Source organism: Zea mays, chromosome 5 (assembly GCF_902167145.1).
Source record: "Zea mays cultivar B73 chromosome 5, Zm-B73-REFERENCE-NAM-5.0, whole genome shotgun sequence".
Lineage (NCBI taxonomy): Eukaryota > Viridiplantae > Streptophyta > Magnoliopsida > Poales > Poaceae > Zea > Zea mays.
In genome coordinates, this window is record NC_050100.1 from 5,979,470 (window position 1) to 6,000,081 (window position 20,612).

At 49.7% G+C, this 20,612-nt stretch overlaps 1 protein-coding gene and 2 pseudogenes across 3 annotated transcripts; all 3 read right to left on the reverse strand.

Moving 5' to 3' along the window:
- Nucleotides 1-2,361: 2,361 nt before the first annotated feature.
- On the reverse strand, nucleotides 2,362-2,935 carry LOC103627975 (seed maturation protein pseudogene; annotated as a pseudogene). Its single transcript, NR_163875.1, has 2 exons — nucleotides 2,662-2,935; nucleotides 2,362-2,572 (listed from the first exon to the last, which is right to left on the reverse strand). The product of NR_163875.1 is annotated as a seed maturation protein pseudogene (transcript).
- A 2,886-nt stretch (nucleotides 2,936-5,821) lies between these two features.
- LOC103625845 (AP2-like ethylene-responsive transcription factor ANT pseudogene) lies at nucleotides 5,822-9,929 on the reverse strand (annotated as a pseudogene). The gene is made up of 8 exons (NR_163272.2): nucleotides 9,539-9,929; nucleotides 8,769-9,315; nucleotides 8,576-8,658; nucleotides 8,363-8,371; nucleotides 7,942-8,212; nucleotides 7,766-7,816; nucleotides 7,579-7,666; nucleotides 5,822-6,639 (listed from the first exon to the last, which is right to left on the reverse strand). The product of NR_163272.2 is annotated as an AP2-like ethylene-responsive transcription factor ANT pseudogene (transcript).
- Nucleotides 9,930-12,627: 2,698 nt separating this feature from the next.
- Nucleotides 12,628-13,648, reverse strand: LOC103625846 (ocs element-binding factor 1-like). Its single transcript, XM_008646245.4, has one exon. The coding sequence runs from the start codon at nucleotides 13,590-13,592 to the stop codon at nucleotides 13,095-13,097; it is 498 nt and encodes a 165-aa protein (XP_008644467.1). The 5' UTR covers nucleotides 13,593-13,648; the 3' UTR covers nucleotides 12,628-13,094.
- Between the last annotated feature and the right edge of the window lie 6,964 nt (nucleotides 13,649-20,612).

The following is a 20,612-nucleotide window of genomic DNA, read 5'->3' on the forward strand; positions in this document are numbered from 1 at the left end:
AGTACCCGGGGACGCCTGGAGACAAATGGATAAGAGAGCTTATCACAGCCTAGTCACGAAACACCCCAACGAAATAATGGGGAACCAGTTGAGAGCTGGTAACTGGAGAGCAGCCTTCTAGCGACGTGCCTTCAGGATATGAATATACCGGTAAATGAAAAAGAAGAGAAAGCTGAAACAAATTTGAGCTCATCAGCTATTAATAAAGGAACTTGCTACCGTATTGAGAAATATTGGAGTAAAGAAAGATAAAATGCATAAAGCACTCCCATGAATTCTGAAAAGGAATGGTAATACTTGAACAAGAGCAATAGTCATTATGTATCTATCATATAATGCAGACTATCTTGAAAAGATGGCAATCACTGTAGCAAAGATACAATGACCACTAGCAGCTCAAGGTATTGAAGATCTGTTTTCCCTAATCATGGGCATTATCTCCTTTGTAAGTATGTTTATCTCATTGGCAGAAATCAACTTGAAGTTGAATAAGAGGATGATTAAATAAAGTAAAGATCTTGATTTGGACTTTATATATTTATAGGCACATGGAAGTGTCATTGACCATAACCTAAGAAAGGCAAATAAAATTAAGCATAGTGTAACTTCGAAAAGTTACCACAAGTATTGAAAGAATCATGCAAGAATGCAAACATACTCGAAGTATGAGCATGCCATAACTTAAGCATATAGTTTGAGGCATGCTTGAATGAATATTTGAAACCTATACCTTATCATAATGAAAGGGTTCTCAATATAGAAAAGTGCATTATGAAAATACTATTAATTGGTCGGTCATTTGTGAACCCAGACCTATAAGAACCTAAGGATGAGGGGGAGGAAATACCATGCCGATACACCATGAAGATAACACGAAAGGTAGACACTATGTGTCATTGTGTTGGATCAGTAATGGCACTAAGTATAAGTAAATACCTTGTGTATGGATCATGAATGCCCTCCAATACATCCAAAGGGTAGAGAAATTTTGAATTGAAGATCAAGACATGAATCTAAATGTGAATATGAATTCCCTTTGTGGCAAATCATAATTGAATTAAAGTCAGAAAGTAGACCTTTGTGTCAACAATGAAAAACTCATATGGGAACCAAAGTCTAGCATAAAGATTTGTGAAGATGTATACTTTGAATAAGAAACACTCCACGATATAAGTAATGTGGATTAAGGAATCCCACTACCAACTTATGAAGTAAAGAAGCTTGTGTTGCGTAAGTAATGATGGGATATGTGCTATGTATGAAAATCCCATTAATATATGATCAAGAAGGCATATGTTGAACCACGTTAGAGTCTTGCATAATAAGGCACAAGAGCATCTTGTATATCTCCATTTAAGCATTGCATCCATCATTGAAAGGATGGACTTGAAGCAATTATAAAAGACTTAAAAGTGTGGTTCTCAGGGGGAGAAATTTGCATACCCCTAAATTGAATCTTGAACATGAAGTTCAAATACCTAATTATAGTCTTAAGATTAAATGAGGAAAAAGGTGATTTGTACTCTTTTCCCCTTATGTGAGTTTTCAATAGAAGTTTCTCACATATGGTTTTTAATGAGACAAATCATGCAACACAGCAAGCGTGAGCCATGTACTCTTTCTCCAAATTTTTCCCACTGGGTTTTGTGGAGTTTTGGGACATGTGTATCTCGCGACAAGAGGGCCAAGGGGGAGTGTTAAGAAACCAGTTTGGGCCCCGAAGGCCCATGTGGCCCATCTAGCCGAAACCCTAACTGTGCACTATATATAGAGGAGGACACTACCATTTGTTGTAACCAGTGAGCTGAATACATGAATGAGAATATCAGTGTCTCATATATCTTTGTGTCTTCTGTGTTTATGAGTTAAGGAGCCTTTGGACTACACTCGGTAGCAAAGGGTTCTTAACAATCCCTACTCGCGAGTCCAGTGTATGTAGCCGGCGAGAACTGCCTGGACATTACTTCTAGTTAAAAACGGCTGGAGTTTGAAGCCCTCTCCGCAATCGGCGGATTTCTGTCTTATGTGGTGCCGCCGCGTGGAAGAAAAAAAAGCACTGATGCACAGCCGTGACCCAGCAGTCCGTGTACCGTGTACGGCACACTGCTTGACGAGATGGCTAGCTAGCGCTAGCAGAGAGAAAGATCGAGGCACCGCACTGCTTCACTTCACTGCACTGGCTAGTGTGTATTCCTCTGAGATCTATACGCTGACAGAGAAGACGAGAGAGAGAGAGTTATAAATAGATGGCGAGATGCATGGAGGACTGACGAGGAGCAACGCAACAAGCACACCAAGCATCCAATAAAAAAAGTTGGTCCGTCTCGTCTTCATAAATATCTACTACTCACGCATGCACACAGAGGAGAGGAGCTAGCTAGTGGGATATAAAGGCCACGACGACCTATGGCCTCGGGCGCTCCTGGTTGAGCCGGGCCGCTGTAGTCACCGCGTCCGCCATGCCGCCCGGCGTGGTCGCCATGTCCAGCTTGTTCCGTATCTCCGCGGACACCACCCTCTCGGCGTCCTCCCACGTCGCCCCCTTGTCCGCCGGCAGCTTCTCCCTCGCGTTCTGCACGAACGGCAACGCAACTCACGGCCAGTCGGTCAGCGTTGCGAGTCGAGAAAATAACAAACAAGGGCAGAGTAGGTAGAACGCACCGAGAGGACGTTCCGGAGCTTGACCTTGTCCTCGTCGCGCGCGGCGCGGGCGTTCTAGTCGGCCGCCGACTGCGCCGCCGCGGCTAGGCCTCCGGGGACGGTGGAGTCGGACCCCGTGGCGCACAGCTCCGCGACCTGGACGGCCGCCGCGTCGCTCTGCTCCACCGGCCTGTCCCCGACCATCGCGCCCACAGCCTCCAGCGCGCGGCCGATCGTGACGGCGTCCTTCTCCAGCGCGCCCGGCGGGTCCGTCATCGCCACCGGCGCCGGGGTCACCATCTTCCCCACCACCTGCCCGCCGACGGACTCGGTGACGACGCGGCGGCCCGCGAGCTCGGTCTCGGTGATGGTGGCGCCGGCGTCGGCGACGGGGCACGCGGTCTGGGCCCTGCCTACGTGGCCCGCTCGCGCGTTGACCGTCGCGACGGACTGCAGGACGGCGGCGGGCCCGCCCTTCTGCGTCCCGCCGGGCACGGACTGCTCCGCGGCCTGCAGCCGCGCGGCGTCCCTGGGAGCCACGGGCTGGTCGTCCAGCTCGCCTGAGACGTCGAGCACGTCGCCGAACTTGACGGGCTTGTCCTGCGCGTGCATGTCCTCCTCGCCCTGCCGCCTCCTCGGCTGCCCCTGGCTCGTGTCGATCTCCACTACTTAGCGAGTAGGAGTATTGCTAGCTAGCTAGTGAAGTAGTAGTGATGACTGATGAGTGCCTCCGTGCTGTGAGAACCGCCTGCACGCATCCGGACATCCGGACATCCCTCGTACCGTCGTGTCGCGTGCAGCACACTGTATGCGCGACTCACCATTATTTGTGGCTCATCAATTGTCCTGCTCGATGACTCGATATTGCAGTACACTGTATGCGCGACTCACCATTATTTGGGGCTCATCAATTGTCGTGCTCGATGACTCGACATTTGTAGCAAGGATTTTATTGGCAACTCGAGGAACTGATGGTGAAACTTCAACAGGTTCAAAAAAAATGGTTCTTAAACCTTTACAATTGAGACATACATTTTATTTTCCTCAAGGTTTATTTTATGAAACCATGTTTTCCTTGATTATCTCATTCTAATACTCCATCCGTCCTAATTTAAAATTCGTTTAATAATTAATAAGTTCATGCTCCCGAGCCGGCATTCGACATCAACTTTGTGTGTGATGGCATACATCACCGCGACTGCCTCAGCCTCTCGCTCATCGTCGTCCACTTTGACTTGTGGCCCATCGACGGTGTCCGCCTCAACGCCAACGGTGCCACACACGCTGAGTTCGGTTCGACTTTTCAGTCAGTTGCCTGGTGTTGGCTCAGATCGTGGAATGCTTGTTCTTAGATTCACTCCTCAAACATGTGGTTTTGTTAATTCCACTGTTTGCCTTTTTTTGTGAATTAGTGGTTTGATTGTTAGGTGATTGGGAGGCTTAATTGGTTTCAGCTTTCCACGATGAATTGGTTGTTTGATTGTTACGAATGGAACCATTGAGCACCTTTAAATAAATATAATGAGATCTTTGTCACGGTGGTTCATGCTTTCCTACATCAGAAAGTGAAGATGATTGAGCACCTCTGTACGAAAGATAATGGAAAATAGATCAGCAAATCTTTCATTGAATGAAGTCAGACGTAGTGTCGTAAAGGTGAGCATAAAATGAAAGAAAAAATAAGGCGCGTGAGAAACCCATGCTCTGGTTCGAGCTTGGTTACCCTGTCCCCAGTTCTCACTAGCAAGTACTTCAAGCCAATCAGATCTAAAACGTACTGTTGCCTACTTGTTAACGCATAAATTTCAATTTCCACTGGTCTGAGCTTTAAAATTTCGATTTCCACCGGTCTGAGCTTTAGTTTTGGCTATGTGCAGGAAGTGATAGGGTCTTATGTCGATCCCGCTGGTGGGTTGATAATTAAAAAAACAAGTGACAAATAAGGTTGTGCCGACAGTTAATTCTTTGCATGTCTTTTAAGCTTATTTTGAAACTACAGAATCTTATTTGTCATTGTGTTTGCATTTACTATGGAAAATAATTGCTCCCATTTGAGATTCTCATTGTGTTGTTAATTTGCAAAAATATTACAAAATCTCTGCTTCCATTAATTCAATCATGTTGTCAATTCTACACTGCCAACACCGTATTGCAAGTTGGATGATCATTGGTAGTGCAATCCAGTCAACAGAAGCATAAAAACACAATTTCATCGCATGGTGCGGTCCTTAACCAATGTATGTCCTCATGCGCTGTTGTGCAAAGAAAAGAGCATGAGAGAGTGAAGCAGGAATTATAATTGATCTATAAACAAGATACAAAGGTTCTATGCAGATTATTCGTGTCTTAAAATGCAAAATTACTGTTAAAAAGCATGACATCAATATACGGTGCAGCATAGTTGTGAATGTGAACTTGGTAATACCAAACTTTACGTCCTATAAAGCACATGACAGTTAAAAAATTTGCCAGAATGATGCACTGACATTTTGGATCATCATTATTGTTATACTTCATAAGAGCAAGAAACCAAAATAATTTCTTTCGTGGTGGAAAAGCGTCCTATAAAGCACAGGACAGTTAGCAAATTTGCCAGATTGATGCATTGATATTTTGGATCATCATTATTGTTATACTTCATAAGAGCAAGAAACCAAATAATTTCTTTCGTGGTGGAAAAGGCAGTTATTAGAAATCAAACTTGTTGCCAGTGGGTCGGCTCATTCTCTAGGTCCGCCCACCCGCCCTCGCCAAATCCTTCATTATATGGAACCAAGCAAGTAGTCTAACGCCTCGCCACGCCTTAATGCCTTAAGAACACTGTCTCCTGGTTTATGCTTGTTTCATTTTCTGAGATTTTTTTCTTACTGCCTCCTGGTTCATGCTTGTTTCATTTTCTAAGATTTTTTTCTTAGTGGTTCTCTGAACAAGAAACTTATGTGACAAAGAGTTAATTAAATTCCTCTATAACAATCAGCTATCCCGATAAGGCGCCCGTATGGGCGCCCCATGTTCTAGTCATATCAAAAGCAGTCGCCGACGGAGTCGGCGTTGGAGAGGTAGAGACAGTGCTAGCACTATCACGATCGCTCATCCGAGTGAATTCAGCAAGTTTCAACTAACCTTGGCATATTTTTTTTTGTAATTGAAGTTAGGAGATGAACACTAACCATCCTACTCCAAAATGGTGTTGGGTTTAGCTACAGGAGGAGATCCATGCTGCTGCTAGCACCCAGTATTACAAAAAGAAACCTCGTCCCGACGCAAATGGAGGAGGAGTCGTGAGGGGCCAAGCAGCCCATGACATAAGCTGACTTGACAACTAAACCTTGCCCAGCTACCTAACCAAACCAAAAGAAGCACAGTTTTCGCCTATCCACTGTCTACCCTTATAACGCCACGGATGTTCGTTCAAGCGTCGGTCCAAGCGGCGAACAACGGCAGGTGCGCGATGGACACGCCGGGCCTGGCAGCCGACGACGGCGAGACCCAGGACCCCAGCGGCAGTGGGCAGGCCAGCCTGGGCGCCACCGCGGGCTTGGCGAAGAGCATGGCGAGGCTGGCGCTGACGCCGCCCCGGTCCGGGCTCTGCTCGCGGGAGCTGCTGCTCACGCTCGGGGCCAGCGACGACGCGTTCGACACGTGCGCGCTGGCGCTGCCCCCGGTCCCGGCAGTGTCCACGGACACGGTGTCGTGCAGCAGAGATCGACAACAGGTCCTGGTGCTGCTGCCGCTGCCGTCCGCCCCGCTCGACAGCGGCAGGCAGCGCCGCCTGGATCTTGCAGCAGGTGTCCGCCATGCAGCCGCCGGCCTGCACCAGCGCCACGGCGGCGCCACCGCCTTCCTTCCTGCGCCGTACCTGGTCGCCAGGGAGCAGCGTGCCGCTGTCCATGATCTTGTCCACGTCGTAGCGCGTGGTGTCGAAGTTGGTGACCGCGTTCAGGCCCCGGAACTTGATGGCCGCCACGTCGTACGCCTCCGCCGCCTCCTCCTGCGTGCCTGCACAGGAACGGCTCCGCCTCAGGGCCCGCGCCAGGACAGGACAGCCACATCGGAAATGCGCTTTTTTGTGGGGCGGCAGCGGTCAAACGGGCAAGCAAAGCGCGAAAGCGACGCCAGCCATCGAGCGTGCGCTGCGAACGCAAAGCGCCAAAGCCGAGAGCGGCCAGCAGCCCGGAGCCAGCCTTAGGAAAAGCAAGCCGGTTGCATACGCGAGAGCAGCGAGACCACCACTGGGGCCGCCGTGGCGATGCAATGCGCGAGAGCGCCAAAAGCGCGCAGGGCAAAACATTCTTTGGGGGAGGGCCAGCCGGCCAGGGCATCCATTGGGCTCGCTCGGTTCTCGATCATTGGGACTGGACACCCTGCTCCCTTGAACGTGACACGCGGCCTCGGCGACGGCAACGGATAGCCCGGCAGCGGAGCACTGGCACTGGCCATCATGATGCGTGACAGATAGGAGTTGAGTTTTGCAGTCGGAGGCTTCTTCTCTAGACGGATGAACCGATAACGACTTGGAATCGAGAGAAGGTGAGAGGGAAGACACATACTGACCCCTTTGGCAGGGCTCTGGCTTCTCCAAAAACGGCTTGAGCTCTGGCTCACGAGGTGAAACCACTTATTTAGATAAGTCAAAGCTATTCTAAAAATCATTTGGCAAAACGGCTTATAGGTTGTTTTTCAGAAAGACCCTTGTATATGTATATCTCTCCTGTACGTGGCTAAGGATTGAGGGGAGGACCAAAAAATAATAATTTGGACTGGTGGGAGGGCTATTGTGCAAAAATAACGTGAGCTGAAGCCGGGTGAGCCACTTTTTTTGGCTCATGCCCTCTAGTTCATTTTGGAAAAGCACTTCACTGGTGAAGTCATTTGAAAAAGAGGTGTTTGACACAACTTTTGCATTAGCCAGAACCGAAGCTGAAAAATAAGCCCTACCAAAGGGGCCCTGAATGTTCCCAGGTAGAGGTCCTTGTTGCCCGAGACGCGGCCGATGCGCGCCTGCCACCGCCCGTGCTGGTGATGCCTGCGGGAAATACTAGGGCTCGTTTCAGTAAAACCTTCATGGCTTCAAGCAATAACATTCAGTACAACAAGCAAATAGGCTGTGTGTCCGCGCACAAACCTGGTCACTCCCCGGTAGATGGAAGCGCCGCGCGAGAAGCCGCTGCTTTTCCTGGCAAGTGGCAACAGACGGGCGATCCATGTGAGCATGCATGCATGCTACGGTTCGCGACCAGAACAGACCGTCCTAAAGCAGGCATCAGATCAGATCAGATAAGAGGAGTAGAGGACCAGTACCTTCTCAGGTGAGCGACGTACTCCTGCCTGGTCATGTTCTTCATCTCCTCCAGCTGCTCCCTGTAGTCCTCGACCTGAATCGGCAAACAGACGTGTGCAAAGATCTATCAGCAGTACACACACCATACCATGTTCAGACAGACGATCGTTGTGTTCAGCAGCTCATTACCGGGAAGTTTACGTGCGTCGACGCCCCCCCCCCCCCCCCCCCAGTACTTGAGCGCCGCCAGGTCATACGCCCTCGCGGCCTTCTCCTCCACGTCATACCCACCTAGCCAACCCGCCCCCAAAGAACAAAAGGAGACAAATTCAGACACCGCTTGTTTATTACAAAGGCACACACACCTGAACCATGTGCCCTACTACTACAAGATCACTGGTCCTGGTGAACAGTAATTAAATGCAAAATGCGCGTGCTTACCGAGATAAACTGCAAGGAGGGAGTGGCAATAGTACGTCCCGGAAGTTAACCAATGCCATGGATGAGCGAAGGAGGATCAGGGACAGGGAGGCACGGGAGTGCAGCGCATTAGAGTTAGACTCTCGAGCACGGGGAGTTTACTTCTACGGCTAGGTGACTGAGATGAACGGCGTAGGCTGGCTGCCATGGCGGCAGGAAGTGGCGCGCGCGTACCTTGCCGGCCTTTCCGGGTCTGGCCTTCCTTCCTGCAGCTGTTGTCCCAGAGGTGCGCCTCATACCTCCCCGTCCACCTATGCCTGCTTTTAGCACGGTGGAAACCACGCACGCGGCCAGTGAGCGACTCGTGCGGGACAGCGACGGCCGCGGCGTACGGCCGGTCCGGGAACGGGGAGAATACGAGGGATACCTGGTGACGCCGCGGTACTGCGACGTGCGCTGGCCGAACGTGTCGATAGACTTGCGGTGGACGGTGGGCCGCTTCTGCCCGCCGCCGCCGCCGCCGCCACCACCACCGCGCTTCTTGCTGCCGTCCGCGGCGCCGTACTCGGCGACGTCGTCGGCGTTGGCGCCGGCTTACACGGTGACGCTGCTGGACTGGGAACCCGTCCCGGAGCTCATGGAAAGGTCAAGCGCGTGCGGGTGGCCCTGCGACGGCTCGATGGCGCCGGCGCCGTTGACGTCGTAGCAACCGCCACCGCCGCGGGCTGAGAACCAGCTCGCTGCCATTGCCGCGGCGGACTGCTCGTCCACCATCTGCGCGTGGCAGCCGCCGTAAACGTCGTCCCCCAACGAGACGGGTACCATCGAGCACTGCAGCGGCTGCAGGTACCCGCCGTGGCCGTGGGCGCCGCCGTAGTAGAAGCTGGGGCTGTCCAAGCTCAGCGCCATTGCGGTGCTCGCGCTCGCGCCCAAGAAATCCTCCAGCTTCGGCGATACCGAGGACACCGCCACCCCTGGTCGATCACGGGACAGGAACTTGTCACTCAGAACCATCCAAGGAACATACTAGAAAAACAAGCGCACTTATTAGCTTACACAACAACCAACCAACCAAGAACGCGACTGTAGCAAGTACGATCGAGCTAGTGCATGCTCGGAAGATCTCGTGCCGACCTAGGACTAGGAACAATGCCATTGAGAAGCATTGGTTGAGGAGCTAGCTTGTATTATGATTACCGTGACGTTCTTGCTCGCTCCTACGGAGGGCCTCCATGATGCATAGGGAGCCGTCGGACTTGAGCGGCATAGACGAGAGCCCGGCGTAGAACTCCTCGCCACCGTCGGCGGCCGACGTGGCGAGACCGCCTTGCCCGCCGCCGAGAGCGTAGCAGAAGGGCGCGAGCGAGGAGCTGATGACGGGAGGGTAGAAGAGGCCTCCGTGGTGCTGCTGCTGCACCGGGACGCCGCTGGAGCCGTCGGCCGCGCCGTCCATGGTCGCCGCCATGTGAGGCGACAGCGAGAAGCCGAGCCAGGCGACGCCCCCTCCCCTTGCCCTGTAGCTTGCATGCCAGCTACGGGGCGCCCCCTAGCGCCGCAGCGGCTGCCTCTAGCAGACGCTCTATGCGGAGGTAACCTTCTCTCTCCCTCTCATTCTGGCGTTGTCTCTCTCCCCTCTAAACACTGTTCATGTGAGCTCACTTTCAATTGTTAGTAGATAAAAATTTTATAGTAGATGAAAAGTATGTATAGAAAATGATATTTTATAGTGTAGTGGGATATAGGGGGACTATTTAGGAGGAACCGCTGCGGGAGATGAAAAAATAGGGGTAAAATGTTGATGATGTGATCCAAAAAAGTAATATAGGGAGAAAAATTTAAGGTGAACGCTTGCGGATAACCTCATAGGTCGAGTGCCACTGGTGCTATCAACATGAACAATTGAACATGGTATGAGCTTCCGTGGGCCTTGACATGGCCGCCTGGTACCACTGTCAATTGGTGCCGACTTCTAATACTAAAATTGCAGATTTAGGTAGCAGTATTTAGACTGCAAATCAACAACCATGCATGAACTGTAGTCATGCAGATCTGTGCGTGATACTAAACTTATTTGCTACATAAGTTGCTCACCTGAATGTCTGGGATCAGCAGGAAGCCAAGCAGCCGAGAGTCCGAGTGTAGGACGATGGACGGATGGAGGGCTAGAGGTGGGTCGCCGACGGAGCGCAATGCGCACCAAACCAGCCGCCAGGCACTAGCCAAACAGAAGCTAGGGTTAGCCGGTGTCGGTCCGAAGGATTGGAATGGATGAGGAATTGAGGATCACGGAATTTGGTACAGGGACACTGAGACATTTGAGACACTAATAGAGTGTTTGGTAGAGTGTTTGGTTTGAGGAATCAAACCATCCAACTTGAGGTGGTGCATCATGAGTTCATTCCTCAAATTTAGTGGAATGACTTAATTCCTCGTATTAGTACTAACTAACTAACTATAAGGAATGAGGTGGTGATGGATCAACTCATTTTATTCCACAAACCAAACAAAAATAGTGAGAAGTGAGAAGATGATAGACTAGCTCATTCCTCAAACTAAACACATCATAAGGTAATGGTCCCACCTGTCATATCGAGGTCCCGTCTGGTTGCGGGGATGGGCGGCAATAAATCGTACCCGGCCCCGCCATCTCTGATGCGGATTAGTTTTTGTCGTTACCTTTCCCCATGGTGAGTATTATCTCTCCATCTCGTCATCTAAGAGCTAGTTTGGAAGACACAAAACCAGAGGGGATTGGAGTGGTTAAAATCCTCTCCTTATTCAATTTTGAATAAGAAGGGAATTTTAGCCCCTCTAACCCTCTTTGGCTATTGGACTCCCAAACTAGCTCTAATAGAGTAATTCTCCGTCGAGGATCGGAAATGGGCTCATTGTCATCCCTACTACTTCTGTCAGCATCCTGTCGGTTACCCCTCACCCTCCCACTCGCTGCACTGTATGAGTCAATCGAACGACTAATATGGACTGGAATAGTATAGCAGCAATACAATTGTTATTAGACAACTGCGATAACGCTTTGCGCTAGGCTTGGTTGAATTTGGGCTCGGTAGATTGATGCGGGTGTAAGGGATTGACGCGGCCCGCGTGGGGTTAGGACTCCGCCGCTTCTTGGGCCAGTGCACATTCCAGGCGCCAAGGTTCAAAATTCTGCTGGACTCGGTCGGTCTTGCGAGGGAAGCCGCGGATGACGAGTGCTTTTGGCGTGTGCAGCGCAGCCCAAGCTGTGTCGAGACTCGAGACGGTCAGGTACAAGGTACAAGTGTACAACTGCAGGTCTACAACAGTTTTTTTTTTTTTTTTTGCTTTTTTGTTTTACAACCAGACGCATAAGACCATGCATAAGTAAATACGGGGTGCTTAGAGGATGCCAGGATGGGTTTAACGAAAAACCGACTTTATATATGTGTGTGTTTGCATGTGTATGTATATACTATAATTGCACCAGGTGGGTCAAAAGAATATACAAAATGCTTAAGTTCGCAGTTTCGTTTCTGATTCTTAATAATTGTGTCAATAAGATAGCCAATATTATGTAAGCACCTTTTCCATGCTTTCTTTAAATATATATATATGTTAAAACTCGGCAAGAGTCTTTCCAAACTACTTCCCCCGTCTCACAGTATAAGGAGTAACCGTTTTTTTGTCCTTATCCCATAATGTAAGACGTACTCTTTCTACGCACACGTACATCGATGCATGCAATGTTATAAAGAGAATTAAATGTATTTTTTAGTCTTTGAACCAGTGATGGTTATATTTTATATAATTGGACAGAGAGAGTACGTAGAAAAAACTGAAGTGAAAAATTGCGATACTCTATACCTCGATTCTCTGTGTTTTCCACTAGATCACACTAGTGATATTTCTCGATGCAAGCAACGGTCTAGACAAACACAGTCAGAGGCGGATCCAAGTGCAGTAAAATATAATTAAATCTAGGTAAAAGTTAGACAAAACTATATGTTTATAGTATAAGTATTATATTTTTGTCCATGCTCTCAGTCATGTTAAACATCAGAGGCATAGCGCAGTCATCGTGTCAAATCCACGGATTAACCTACAAGATGCAAAGCGATAAAAAACATCAAAAGTTAAATTGAATTACTCGTTATAGTTTAGGTATTCGACGTAGATTCAGCGACTCCGACCCCTTCTAGGTGATATAAATATAATATTCACATCAAGCTACACGTAGCACGATTATGCAATTTACACGTCAACACGGGAACCCTGTACCCTGTAGCTCTAGCTGTACTAGTAAGGGGGTGTTTGTGAACAAAGTTTTTCTGCAGTTTTGGAAGAATACTGCAGTATTCTCAAATACTGCAGTATTATATACATAATGGTGTTTGGCAAGCTGGGTAAAATCTCTGTTTTCAAAACTGAAGTATTGCAAATACTATAGTTGTTTTAAGGCATTCTAAACTTAGCTCTGGACCTCAGTTTTCAAAACTGCGGTATTATAAACTACGGTATTGTCATAACTAAAGTATAGTATAATATTTCAAAAACTGTAGTTTTCAAAAACTTTGTTCCCAAACAGGGACTAATAGTATAGTGCTACCGGCTGACCGCTGCATGCACCGTACTAGCAAGCCTCGGTGTGTGTGCCCAACTGCCCTCAGCCCATGCATGTTTCCAGTTCACCATAGCATGCGAGAGCGCGAGACTGCAACTGCGAGTGGGCGCGAGACTTCGTTCCACCGGGCAGAAGAACGTCCCTCTCGCCAGCCGCCTACGTCGTCAGCGACGCCAGCCCCAGCAGCGCCGCCGCCGGCGCGGGCGCGACTCCGGCCTTATGCTGCGGCTGCTGGGCGTACGACGCGATCGCGAGGAGCCTGCGCGCGAGCGCGGCGGCCTCGGCGCGGAGCCGCGCGTTCTGGCAGCGCACGGCGAGGCCGTGCCGCGCCAGGGCCTGCAGCCTGGCCTCCAGCTCCCGCTTCTGGCCGCGGAGCCGCGCCGCCTCCGCGCGGAGCTCCTCCAGCCGCTGCTGCTTCCGCGCTCGCGACCGGCGCGCCGACAGCCGGTTCGACAGCTTGCGGCGCTGCCGCCGGCGCCTCTCCTCCTCCTCGGGGTCCGGGTGCCTCGCTGCCGCGGCCGGCGTCGACGCCATCACCTGCTCCAGGCCAGGGCACGACTCGGGCCCCCACGGCGTGAACCCGCACGTGGTAACGTCCATCGTCGTGCCGCAGCTGGACGACGCAAGCTCAAGGGCTTCCTGCACGGACAGCATCTCCTTGTGTCCGCAATTCCAGAATACTAGGTGGGGGCGGGCGATTAGAGAATCGGGGAAAAGGGAGGAACGATGAGGAAACGCCCGCTACTTATAGAGGGAAGAAAAACAGAGACCGCTCCCCCGAGCCTGGCGAGGTGGGCCCCGCCGCTGATGTGGCCCACCGCTACGTGGGTGGGGACGTGGGGTGTCTTCTTTCACGGGTGGCTAGATTCAGCCGCCCGCTAGTATATCCGCCCCGCCACAGGGACTCCATCTGATCCGACGGCCGGCAGAGGATGATCTGGGCATCCCTAACCGACGGTGGTGGGGGTGGGCTGGTGGCGTTGTAGCTTAGCCGCGAAGGAATGTCGCGCGGCGAGTGCATGCACACGTGCCAGGGCCGCCGGCTCTCGATCCCTTCCGGCGCCGCGGCCCATGCTCGGCGGGAGCACCACCTCCGGAGCTAGCAGCTAGCATAGCAGACTACTGTCGACTGGGGCCGCGTGGCGCGTCTCGCCTGAAGCTGGCGGCATGGAGGTGTGCCCGACGTACGGTGCTTGGCTCGACCTGCTGCTGCGTGCTGCGAATCAATTGCGAGGCCGCGGAGGGGTACACATCACACACGCGACAAAATCCGTCCGGCGCATTCAGCATTCTCGTCCATTGCATGCGGCTAGGCGACGCAGGTTCAAAGCATCGAGCAACGACGACGTCGTTACACACGTACGTTCATACGCTAATTAAAGCAGTCGGTACACGTATCTCGAAGCTGACAACACCATTGTTCGCCTAGCTACTAACTACGTGCGCGACAACCGCGTTTGTGGAAGGACTGCCATGCATTAGCAGTGGCGGCGGTGATGATCTTCAACACGTACGTGCTGCGACCTGCACTCTCTCTGCATCATGCGAGGTGCATGCTTCATCGACCTGCTGATGATAAGACTCACTGCCACTACTGCCGGAATTCACTAGTACAGATCCTGGCTGGCTGGTTGATGATGCATGATCTTATGATCATCAGCTAGACGTTGGATAACGGTAAAAGCGAGCTGCCTGGATCACGCGGTAATTGGAGCGCACATTCATTCAAGAACGTCGGCTTCAGCCGGCCGGCTACCTTAAGCTAGCAAGTGAATGCGACGTACGGGTTGGGGATCCAGCTGCTTCACGAGGTCTTCTTCTAGCCCGTGCATGAACGGACGCAGTTTCCATTGTTATAGTGTTCTCACTCAAAAGTTTTCTGGTCATAGAAGCCGTCAAGAACAGATGTCATCGTAGCAAAGCAATGGGCACTGATCCAGATTCCCCGTGTGTCGGTGTTTTGGATTGGGAGGGCCTCAAACCGACTAGTGAATTTATGTTGCGTGCCTCTGTTCGGATGAGTTGATAAAAAAAAAAGATAAGATTTATCTTGGTTCAGGCAAGGAAAGATCCTACTTTCAGTAGAGGATGGATGAGACTAATATTATCTTGCATATAAATGCTTGTAGTAGATTCCAAGTATCTTGAGAGCAATTATGCCAAGTGCCAATATACGAGATGAAGAGCGAGTGGAGAAGTGTTGTGTTACACAGGTGTGCTTGTCCCGTGTGAACGTTTTTCTGCCGCATGCCTTGGGAAGGCCATGGCCCCCTCCTTTTATATGTGCAAGGAGAAGACCAAGGTGTACAGGGGTGTAGCTCGCTACTGTCGTGGACGGTGGAGGCGTGTCTGAGCCCTGTAGCGGCGTGGCCGACGAGGCAGCCCTTGAGCCCGAGCCCTGCAGAGGCCTGGCCGGCAGAGCGGCCCTTGAGTCCGAGCCCTGTAGAGGCCTGGCCGGCAGGATGGCGGCGCGTCCATGCATGCTGTTTTCGGTTAGCGACAGGACGCCTGATCCCTACAGCTTATCTTTGACCACGCAGAGATCCAAGGTTCGGTCGGCAGCAAGGGCGCACGCCCAAGCCCATCGGCCCATCCTGTATAGGAGTTTTAGACGAGACATTTCCAAGGCGTCGAGTCGGGGCTAATGAAACAGTGCTGGAATGGTAAAAAGTATGTGAAGATCTGATCCGAACGTTATCCGGGATGGTGTAAGAAGATTTGACACTAGCGTTGTCGCTCCTGTAGTTATCCTGACTTCGGCGGGGTTCACAGAAGATCAGGCGGCGCCGCGTTTTCCGTATGGAATAGTTGGCCGAGGCTGGCTCGGGCGAGGCGGATATTTGTCTTGAGGTCGAGGCTGGGGTAACTACTGTTGTTAGTCACGCATGAGTGGTTGACATAGTGGTCGAAGCGCAAGAATATAATGCCTTGTACTTGCGCCATAGGCGGTAAAAAGTAGATGGGACTAGGGTCACATCGTACTTTGTTGACTTTGGTGCCCGCGGCAGAGTAGTCGGCTAGATAAGGGGTCGTACAGATTGCATTAAATGCACATATAATGCGGTCGAAGCAGTTTGGTGAGGCGGGCGTGCTACAGAGCCTCGTCCGAGGTGTCCTCGGGCGAGTCGGATATGTGTTCCCCATCCGAGGGAGGCCTCGGGTGAGTCAGGAATCCGGGCAGAGCTACTGTTCTCCCAAGGCGGTGCTCAGGCAAATTGTAGCAATGCGGCTGGTCGTGCGGGGCCTCGAGCGAATCATAGCAATTGCGGCTGGCCGTGCGGGGCCTCGGGCGAATCGTAGCAATCGTGGCTGGCCATGCGGAGCCTCAGACGAACCGCGATTCATAATCCCACGTGGATTTGGAAAGGTTGGGAATACGCTTGCTTTGTGACATAGGTATTTCAGGCGTGATTAGGGACGTACTCTGGATACCTCTCATTACGGTCCCTGACACCGCGGGGCGGGGATATTCATTCGTCAGGTGATGGGTATATGAAAGTTTCTTTCCTCTTGGAGATGTAAACGGGAAAAATTCTCGCCTGACGGGAAAACGGGGGCGGGGAAGGGGAAGTATTCCCCATCCCCGTTCTCCGTGGGGACTCGTTAAACTTGCACGTGACAACGTTTTCATGTAATAGTTAATGATAAAAATAAATAATTACCTTTTTAAAAAGATCACTGCTTGTACAAATGTGTCGTTTTGATGTACATATAAGAATTTATTATATGTGATAATGTGTATAAGTGACGGCGTTGTGCATTAATAACAAAGGAAGTACGTAATTATAATTTATAATTTAAGCAGGGACATAGATCTCTGTCAGGGATTTATCCATATAGGGAATGAGGTTCGAGAAAATGTCTCATGCAAACGTCGGTGGGGATCCCTGTAGAAAAAAAATCGTCGCGGGAACGGATATGGGACCTATTCTCCGACGGAGAACTTCCCATTGCCATCCCTACTTCCCTAGGCTAGACCAACCAGCAAAACCAGGTGATAAAACATACTTGCCGGCATTACACTGTGCTGAGATACTAGTGATATATAGTGATACAACCTGGCGTATAAACTAGAGCATTTGTGCATGTACCACCAGCAGCTGAAAGGGTCACACAGCACGCCTCATTGATAAAGGACATACATGAGAACTACTCCCTCCGTTTCTTTTTATTTGTCGCTGGATAGTGTAAAATTACACTATCTAGCGACAAATAAAAAAAACGGAGGGAGTACTACATATATAATAGAACCGACAGCAGCTAGCAACAGTCCAGCTAGCTTTGCATGAGAGATCGATCAAATAAACAACAAGGCCTTAGCTATAGGCATTCATAATCTTTCAGATCCATGGAGCGAATGGAAACGCCCCTTTTTGCTTTCAGTCTCTATCGCTTTGCATTGGGGGGGTCTTCTCAGACGAAGGAAGCCACTACCACAGCGTACCGGTGGCTTATTCATGTGGTGCACTAGTCGTCTGCAGCCGTTCTCGCTTTCGTCCTCTCGACACCTGGGCCGCGAGAACATCAGCATGCAGGGACAGAAAGGGGTCGGTCCGTCAAGAGTACTGGCTGAAAACAAGAGCTCGCTATAGGGACAGCATATGGGAAGAAGCGACGATCGATAATGAAGGAATACTACGTACAAAGCGCGCGTCGCTCTTACAAAAGATGCAAATTATATATGAGATTATTTGAGCGATAGATGCTTGCTCGTGCGCTTTCGATCGGATAAGCGTCTCTCGCTGTCAAGAATCCGAGAAACTATAGCCAGAGCTTGATTATTAGATCGATCCACAGAAAGAAAGAAAGAAAAAAGCCGCACCTGCTGTTGAATGAAAATTTGTTCCTTTTCCTGTAAGAAAGAGTATCCTTGGTTAATTAAATGTTTGATTTTTTAGCATTTTTAGACGATATTATATCCACTTTTTTATGAGCCAACGTCCGTGGCCAATTCTCACACGACATCCAACTTATCCGCTCCAGATTTTTATTCCAGCATTTCGGGGTGCACTGCATATAATAAAGGGCGTTGACACTGCCACTACTACGCTCACTCGTCACCAGTCACCACGAGACTTAAGGAAGTACTATAAAGTATAAACCACACTCTCTTTAATTAATCAGCGGATAATAATCAAAGAAATCATAAGCAGAGAGGGGGATCGAGCTCGAGGAGAGAATACCGATCCGATCATGCATCCATTCCGGGCCGATCCCACGATCTTTTAATTTCCACGCCAATTAATTCTATCAACCGCGCTGAAAACCAACAAGCTGCCGCCGCAAAGCAGCACTCTTTCGAGCAACGACGCACTTAAAGCGCTTTGGTGCGTGGACGGGGGCTCACACATGGGGTGTTCCGGCCCTGTTCTTTGGGCACAGCAATGGTGTGCTATAGCTAGGGCAAAGCTTCAATTCGGACCAGGATCAGAAGAAAAGCCCGCTTTAGTTTTTCCCCCCTCCTTTGTTTCTTTTACATGTAGCGTATGGATTGGCAGGCCAAAGCTTGATTGGAACCATCGGCAGCAAAAGCAAAGATTTCAGCGCGGATCTCGTGAGGCTTTTCCCCCCTTTTAGGTTCTCTCGTTTGCTTTGTTTACGCTCGATCTGCCACCTCCTTTTCCCGGCCCCCAGCTGCCCAGCAGCGACCGATGGACCGGTCGGTCGGTCATCAGGCCGCTGTCGCCGTGCAAGATAAGGAAGCAAAAGAGCTAGCTAGCCGCGGGAGCGGCGCCAAAGACGACGACGGCCTGCGGGTGCGCGACGAGGCTGCCGGCTGTGGCGGATGAGCATGTGATATATGGCGGACCGGCATTGGGCTCCGGTTGCGGCGCCGGGAGCCTTCCTGTGCTCGTTGCGGGGTGAGGTGAGCAAAGCAAGCTAAGGCCGCCGCGGCCAACCGGCTCACGGCAGGTGTAGTTCTAGCTAGCTGGGACCCCGGCCGGCGTCACCGCACCGGGTGTGGTGGTGGTGCTGGTGTGACAGCGGAAGCTGCGCGGATATTGATAGATATGATAGTTGATTGATAGGGTGCTCGAGGAGCGCGGCGTGCTTTGTTGGTCCCGGGCCTTAGGCGGCGACGTGTGTCTGCCCTGCACCCGTGTCAGCGGGCTCGCCGCTCGTTGGGACGAAGGTCCTCCTCGCCTCTCAGAGAAGCGGAACCGAGGTTGGATGAGCGGGCGAGCGACCTGTGGGCCAGACAACACCTGTCATAGGCGATGATTTTGCATGGATAAAACTAAGGATATCACGGCCTATATATATGGTAATTTAAAATAGGGTTTGCATCATAGCTGCTCGTAAAAGAAAGTTTTGATGTGATTTTGTTGTTTATACAAGTGGTAGTCTGGTAGACCTCAAGTATTCATCAATTTTAAATGTTGGCTAATTTCTTCACACCTCTTTCGTTCGTGGCCTACTGCATGCATGCCTCTATTCCAAAACATAACAAGCTTTTGAAGTTTGACTTCGTATATACAAATATCTTACATCTATAAGCGATGGTTTACTACTGTCCACACCTTACCATTCTGTCCTATAGTCTAAAGTTTAGTTGGCTAAAATATTGAACACTTTACACGTCTAGCTTGTTTGGAGCTGAAATGTTCTACAGTTTTGTGGCTAAACTTTAGACCACAGGATCCAAAAAGCCTAGCATGCTTCTTCTTTCCACATCTACTTTTGTTGACTCCAAATTGTTTTGATTTGCCATACTTTTTGCTGGTTCAGTATTTTTTACAAGATGAAGGTCAATACAACATTTTTTCATTGACTCTAACTTCTTTTTAGTCGTTCAACATTTTTTTATACAGGACACGTTGCTTCAATAACTACAATGATTTAGCATTTTCTTGTAGACTCACATCTTGTTATAAATATGCTGAGTCAACAATTCTAATGACTTATAACATTTCGTAATTTTTAAAAATTAAAAAAACTGATGACCAGGCTTTGTTCGGGGAGATACAGTTTTGAGAATCCATTAGACTGTCTTCTGCCAGAGTGCCAGCTTAGTTATCGTATCTTATATTTTAAAATTCACTCTATGAGCATCCATATGCACGATCTGCTCTCGAGAGCGTAAGAAAACATCAATCCCACTCCCGCGCAAACATGCCAGATTCTACTCATTCTAGTGTACATAACGAAAATCCTAACACACAAATTCTTCGGGTCACAGGAATCTCACAAGAATCATACATAGTTTTTACAGGAACTAATTTAATTTAATAAAATAAGAAAATATAAGAATTGAGAGAGGAAATCCCTTCGAGAATCCCTATCCATCCAAATCCAAACAGTGGCTTTGATAAGTACTAGTCGGTTGCCCATGCGTTGCAACGGCTTACAATAATACCCACGTAAACTATCAACCAAAAAAATGTCAATACTTTATATTGATTGTCTCCGCTCTCCGTATATATTTTTTTTGATATAGCTAACTGACGTTATTGTTTATTTCATCCATGTTTTGGTACAACACGACCAATGAAGTGAGCGATTAGAAAAGAGTTCACAACGACTGACTGAACGGACAGAGATTATAGAATGACATAATTCTACCATACAGAGACCAAATAAGACAAAGTTTGTGAGCTCAAGTTTCTAAAATAAGTCACATGAACTCAAACGTATAAAAAAGATAGATCAAAATATGGAGTGGTTGTTAAACTT